The 6,953-nt window shown below is 59.5% G+C and overlaps 1 protein-coding gene across 1 annotated transcript in view; it reads right to left on the bottom strand.

The window, feature by feature from the left end:
* Positions 1 to 5,212, bottom strand: part of PIP5KL1 (phosphatidylinositol-4-phosphate 5-kinase like 1) — a 7,696-nt gene extending 2,484 nt beyond the window's left edge. Inside the window, 10 exon segments of the mRNA XM_006102077.3 lie at positions 828 to 963; positions 966 to 980; positions 1,261 to 1,373; positions 1,611 to 1,666; positions 1,752 to 1,786; positions 2,248 to 2,372; positions 2,583 to 2,737; positions 2,925 to 2,975; positions 4,133 to 4,336; positions 5,183 to 5,212. Coding sequence (XP_006102139.1) covers positions 828 to 963; positions 966 to 980; positions 1,261 to 1,373; positions 1,611 to 1,666; positions 1,752 to 1,786; positions 2,248 to 2,372; positions 2,583 to 2,737; positions 2,925 to 2,975; positions 4,133 to 4,336; positions 5,183 to 5,212 — 920 coding nt within the window.
* Between the last annotated feature and the right edge of the window lie 1,741 nt (positions 5,213 to 6,953).

Genomic DNA, 6,953 nt, shown 5'->3' with positions numbered 1-6,953 from the left:
GTAAGGGGTGGGGATGAGAAGCTGATGAGTGGGTGTCCTTTCTCATACTTATTACCTTAAAGTGCCTGTCTTAACCCTACATAATTCTGTTCAACCGCAGAAGTGGGTCTTGGATTGAAATCCAATTACACAGCCCAGTACTGCATATAAGCATAATCAATGGACACAGACAATAGGAGGCTGAAGGCCTGTGCGGGGGTGGGGGGGGTGGGGGGGGTGGGGAGGGTGGGCTAGGAGATGTCAATGGCGGGAAAAGGGGACATATGTAATACTTTCAACAATAAAGAATTAAAAAAATATCCAAGTACTAACATGAACCCTCAGAAGTCGTTCTATGTCACTTCCCTCCTCTGAGCCTCAGTTTTCACATCTATAAAATGGCAATAGGCCCACTTTAATGAGGCCATGGTCAGCATGCAAGGAGTGACAATTACTATTGCAAAGGAAGGGCAACATGATGGTGGTGCCAATGGTGATGACCTCGGGGCCCTAGAAGTGGAATGACTGGGTGAAGAGCTAAGCGCTCTGAGACGATTCAATTGGTCTGAAACCTGAAAACTGGGCAGAGTCTATTAATCCAGACTGAAGCCCTTGTCCAACTGACTCTCACCTGTTCTCTCTCCTGCTGTGGTCCACCTGTGCCCATTACACCTACCAGCCTGGCTTCTCCACCCTCCACCCTCCACACACACACGCGCGCGCACACACACACACTGCACTTTCCAGTCTTCAGGTCTTTGCCTACTCTGTCCCCCACCTCACCCACTGCCTGTCTGTTTCTCCATCTCCCATCACCTCACTCTGGCCGGTGCCCCTGTGGGGCCCACCTGGCTGTGCGGAAGACCAGGCTGCTGCCCGGGCCCCTCTCGTCCTCCTGCAGGTGCTGGGAGGCCATCAGGAGGCTGTAGTCCAGCAGGTTGAGGTCCCGGAGGAAGGCGGTGTCCAGCTCCATCTGCCGGAGAGCCAGCTCCGCTGGGGCCCTGAGGGAGCATCAGCATCCGCCTGAGTGCCCGGCGTGTTCGAGCAGTGCTGAGGCTCCACACCCACCTGCCCCAAAGGGTAGGTGTCATTACTGCCCCATGTCACAGATGAGGACACTCCTCTGTAATCTGCCTTGGCCAACTAGCTGGTAAATTGTGGAGCCGGGATTTGAACCCGAATCTGGGTTCTTAACGACTTGGACAGAGGGCTGTGCCAAGGACACCCTCCACCTTCCCCCCAAACAGAGGCAGAGCAGGCAGTAAGGGCTCTGCGGCTCACCCAGGTCGATGGTCTTGCCCTGAAAGTTGAGGTCCTTCAGCACCAAGACCAGGGGGCTGCCCTCAGGGGCCGGCTCCACCCAGCGGCTCACCTCGCAGCCCTTGATGTCATATCTGGAGGCAAGGATTTGGGGGACACAACAGAATTCAGCTTTCCACAGACTTGGGGCACACGGGGACTCTCCCAGGTAATAACAAGACAGGAGCTTCCACTGGTGACTGTCCAGATCCGCAGCACAACCCCATTCTCTCTCCCTGGGCCTCGGTTCCACCATCTACCTGGGGAGTGTGGCTGCCTCCGGTGGCTCATTCCGAGCAGGACGGGACCCAGGCCCTGCGAGGCCAACTCACCTCTCGGCGATGCGGCCGGCGGGGTAGAAGACGCTCTGCATGATGATGAAGTATTTCTGGGGACGGGGTAGGGAGTGAGGAAGGACAGGATCTCCCCCGCAGCCACCCCTCCGGCCCGGCCCCTGCCTCGGCCTCACCCACCTTCTTGCCCCGGGCCACCCGCAGGCTGTGCACTCCTGGAAGGGGACAGGGCGCCAGGTGAGGGGCCCCAAACTCTGCCGTCCGGGGTCCCTGGGGCCCTGGTCCCAGCATCCAGGCCACGCCTCCTCAGTGCCGTCGCATCCCGAGCCCCCAGACCCCTTCCTCAGCTTGTGTGGTGTTGCGGACTCCATCCACCTCTAGACTCAGCCCCAGAGATGCCGGGTCTGGCATGGCTTCGACACACATGCCCTGCCCAGGACGGTCCAATCCCAATCCCAACCTCACCCTTTGGGCTCCACCCGCCGCCCCACCTGCCCACTCCCTGTCCCTACCGCCCTGCACCGAACTCTGCGGGCAGTTGGATCCGCCTCTAGTCCAGTCCCAACCACCTGGCTAGACTCAGGTACCCCACACCCCTGGAACATCCCCACTCCCTGAACCCCTCCCCTCCTCTCCCCCCCCTCCCCCCCAGTGCCGGGTCCCTGGCCCATCCTACCCAGCAACCGCGCCAGGAGCGAGTGCGGGTGCCGCTGCAGGTGCTGCAGGTAGCGGGGCAGGTGGGCGAGCAGCTCCCGCACCTCCCTGCGCCGCTGGGTCTTCAGGAAGAAGCGCTGGTCATGGCTGGTGCGGGGGCAGGGAGAGGTCACTCTAGGCCGGGCTGGAGGGTCCCACAGGCTCCCTGACCCTCCTGTCCATGTGTGGTTGCCTCCCCAGGGCCAGGCCCTCGCCCTCAGTCTCTCCTCTGACCTGGCTGTTCTATTTCTCTCCCCAAATGCCACCCTCCACCCTGGGACACCACTCCCACCCTGCCCCACCCTGCTGCCCGCTCACGACAGGAAGAAGCTGGCGTTGCTCTTGGAGGTGCTGAGGAACTGCAGGTAGGGGCCCCCGGGCCCCAGGGCGGCCTGATAGTCCTCCTCGGCCAGGCCTAGGGAGTGGCGCAGCCAGGCGAAGGCAGGGCCAGCCAGGGTGCCCAGCTCGAAGCCCTGCAGCAGAGGAAGAGCAGCCCCAGAGTGTGCACCGGGGTCCCGGTGTGTGCAGTTGGCCCTGGTGCGGGACGGTCAAGGGAGCCACACCCCCTGGAAGGCTGTGAGGCTCCGTACCGGTGGGGGAACCGAGGAGAGAGAACTAAGATGGCATCCGCCCCTCCCTGCACAGTCTGAGGCTTCCTACCTTGTGAACCTGGGTCAGGACCTCGGAGAAGTCGTCCTCAGTGGGCAGCCCCTGCAGGGAGGGGCAGAAGGCTCAGAGCAAGTCTCAGCCCCCGCCCCCCGCCGCCAGCCCCAGGATCTCCAAGCGGCCGCACCTGGCCTCCCCCCTTCCCCCAATTTGATTCCTGAGTTGGGCAGGTGGGGGCTGCAGACCCTCTCAGGCTGCAGGAGGATGAGCGAGTGACCTGAGGCAGGTCCTGGGTATGACTCCTCCACAGCTGGGTCCCCAACACCTGGCACATTCGCCCAGACATGGATGTCATCCGAATAAAAGATGATGGCCTTGAAGGCCAGGGGCCTGCCTGACTCAGCCTGGGAGGGGCAGATCAGAGAGGGCTCCCTGGGGGAGGTGACCTGCAAACTGAAGTCTGACGGGCAGTGGAGAGGAGGAGGAGGGTGCTCCTAGCAGTGGGAACTGCGTTGGTGGTCACCAGGAAGGGAAGGAGGGCCCGAGCGGCTTAACTGAGTAAGGGAGGGATGGAGGGTGAATGAGGCTGGACAGTTGATCCTGAGGCCATGATGAGTACTGGGGAGCCATGGGAGATTTTCAGCAGGTACTGAGGTCAGATTGTGATTTTCAGCAGAGGATGAGATTTAGAAGATGCCCTCTGGCTCCTATACTCTCCCTGGACCTCTAGGTTCCTGTGCCTATGGGATGTGGTCACACTGTGCGCGCACACACAAACAACACACACGCTCACCGGGCCCGTCCAGCTGCTGAGCTTGCAGTTGGGCAACGCTTTCTGCTGAACCAGCCTGGCCCCAGCCTGAGCTCTGGGGAGGACGGGCCATGCTGGCGGGGTGGAGTGGGGTCCCTTCTCAACCATACACCCTGGCAGAGCTGGGGGGGCCTCAGAGACTAAGGCATACAACCCCCTCCCCCAAAGTCAGTACGCATTACACAGATGGGGACCCTGATGCCCAAAGAGAGGCAGAGGCCCGCCTAGAATTACACAGCAACCACCTGGGTCAGGGTGTCCTCACATCCCCAACACATCCTGCACTTTCTGGCTTCCTGGCCTCAGCCCCAAGCCTAGACTGTCCCTCCCTCCCTGCACCAAGCCCCTGATTTCCTCCCCGTATAGCCTTTCTGATCCCCAACTCTGCAGTAGCAAATCAGGGCCGCGGCCCGGTCTTGCCATCGGTGCATAGAGCAGATTGGCCACTCACCCTGGGCGGGTGGTCCATGGAGACCTGGGTGGCAGCCCAGAGCCCCGCCTGCATCATACACGTCAGCCGGTGCAGCTCATGTCCCGGGCTGATCTCAAACAGGCCGAGGCGCAGCTGCTTGTCTCGTAGACGCCAGAGCAGGCCCCGGCGGCCAGAACGCGAGGTGATGGCTTTGCATCCGGCCTCTGGGGAGGGGGCCAGGACCTGGTGGCAGAAGGCACAAGAAGCATTGAGCATGTGGCAGCATCGCAGAGGGGAAAGACATGGGTGTGAGTGCCACCTCCCCTACTTTGAGCCCTCCTCTTAGCTCGCTCTGCCTCAGTTTCCTCGGTTGTAAAATACGGCTAATGCTGGTACCCAGCTCACTAGGTGCTATGAGGGGCCCGCACAGCCCCTGACGTGCAGTCAGCATCCCAAACAGAGTGATGGTTATCATTAGCAGTAAGTGAGAGCATGCAGTTCTGCAGCCCGACCTGGCCTCAGACATCCTCTCACCAGCTGTGTGGCCTTAGGTAAGTCACCTAACCTTCGGGGCCTGGTGTTCTCATCTGCAGAACGAGAACTATAACATCGCGGCAGATATTAGCTGCGGTTACTGTTGAGTTTGAGCTCTGTGCACAGGGACCCTTGATAGGAGCTGTGATGCCAAGGGATTCAGCCAGGTACCAAGTACTCCTCTCATCTATGCTGAGCTCCTCCAGGCCAGCTCGGAAGATCAGCACGAAGCTGAGATCAGCCGCTGACCCAGTGGGCACCCACCATGTGACCAGCCCTGGCTGAGAGCTTGACCTCCTAGCAGCCCTACGAAGGAGAAGCTTTTACTATCATCTCCATTTTCCCTGCGAAAAAACTGAACAAATTCTCGGGGGATCCCTGCCAGACTTTCCCTTCATACCTGCGGTTCCCACGTGGGGCGTGTCCTGGTCCCCGCCCAGCGCAGGACCCCTGCTGAGCTTGGATGGGGGTGTGTCCACCCCGCCCGGAGAGGGGAGGCCCGGCTCCTACCCACTAACCCTTCCCTCTCCTCTCCTCTCTCGGGTCCGCACCTACCTCGTGGGGCCCCGGGCTCGGGGCGGCCATGGCCCCCGCAGCAGCTTCCCGGGCTCTGGCCGCATCCCCCGCCGCCCCGCCGCCCCGCTGCAGGAGCCAGGCCCCGCCCCTGCTTCTGGACCGACCAATCGCGCGTTGCCGTTCACGGCGGCACCCAATCGGAGCTGGAGTCTCCGGCAGTCGCCTGCTGGTCCCGCCCCCGGAGCTGCAGCATCCTTCGGCCAGCGGTGCAGGGCGGTTGGGGCTGCGACGCGGTGTCAGGGTCCCTGGGAGGGAGGACACCCCCCTTCTCCCCAGGGTGGAGGACTCGGGCGCCGCTTGGGAGGGGGGTGAGCTAGATACAGTCCCGCCTACCCACTCGGGCGTGAAATTCCCATCAACCCGTCTTTCGGGTGAGGAAACCAAGGTCTAGAGAGAGAATGACTACCAGCACTCGGGGTCACACAGGGAGTCTGGGGCCTGCCTTTATCCAACACATGTGTTTTATCACACATTATGGGCCAGGAGCCGTGCTAGGCCCGGGGATTTAGTGGTGAATGAGAGGAACACAGCTGCCAGCGAGATGTTTGAAAGCATAAAATTGGGTGATGTCACTCTCTTGCTTAAAGCCATCACCCCTCCCCGTCGTCCCAGGCCCTTCTGCCCACTCTCCAGCCCCATCCCAATATACTCTCCCTCCACCCACCGCACAGCCACAGGGATTCCCCGCTCTTCCTTAGCCATCAAAAACTTCCACACCTTGGGGCTGTTCCCTTTGCTTGAAATCCTTTTCCTCAGTATTCCTTTCTGCACTTTGGTCGATATTATATATATATTTGATTTCAGAGAGGGAGAGGGAGAGACAGAAACATCAATGACAGAAACATCAGTGATGAGAATCATTGACTGGCTGCCTCCTGTATGCTCCCTACAGCCCGGGTGTGTGCCCTGACCAGGAGTTGAACAATGACCTCCTGGTTCATAGGTCGACCCTCAACCAATGAGCCACACCGGCTGGGCCCCTCTCCTCATTCCTGATCACATGACCTTGTTTATTTTCTGTCAGAGAGTGTCTTGTTCATTTGTTTACTAAATCTCCTCCTAGAAGGGGTACCAGCGCCAGGCATGGTGTTTGATAAGTTTAGGTTGAACCAATGTGAGTAGGATGTGCAAAGGACCTCGGTGAGTCCCAGGAAATGAAAGGCCAGCATGGCAGTGGGTGGAGTGAGTGAGCAAGCAATGCAGGTTCTGGTTGGCCATGTAGGGAGAGGGGTGGGGGCTCGGAGAAGCACTGAGAAAGATGCTCAAATATTTTTAGTTGTGTTTTTTTTCTAAGAAGTTTTTATTTTGAGAGGGAGAGAAACATCAATGTGAGAGGGTAACATCAATTGACTGCTTCCTGCATACCCCCCACCAGGGATTGATCCCACAACCTGGGCATGTGCTCTGACAGGGAATCGAACTGGCGACTTTCTGGTGCATGGAATGATGCCCAAATGAGCCATACTGCCCAGGGCTGCTCAGTTGTCTCAAAAAGGTCACTGGTGGTCATTCAGTCAATTGGGGGCGGGGGGCAGAGAGGATAAGGAAGCCCTCCGTGATTTAGGGCAGTGGTGGCTTTGCACCCAGAAGGTGGCTGGGTGTGTGTTAGAATTGACAGGATTTGGGGTCTTGTGGGTGGAGGCGGGAGGAAAGCCAAGGCTTCTGGCTGGGTCAGGACACAGGATAATGACAGTCATGAGAGGAGCAGGCATGGGGGGGGAGGGGGAGCCAGATTGGGGTGGGTGTCTGA

Source organism: Myotis lucifugus, unplaced genomic scaffold (genome assembly GCF_000147115.1).
Source record: "Myotis lucifugus unplaced genomic scaffold, Myoluc2.0 scaffold_397, whole genome shotgun sequence".
In the NCBI taxonomy this organism is placed as follows: Eukaryota; Metazoa; Chordata; class Mammalia; order Chiroptera; family Vespertilionidae; genus Myotis; species Myotis lucifugus.
The sequence above is the reverse complement of the archived record's forward strand: the minus strand, read 5'-3'. Positions and strand labels throughout refer to the sequence as shown.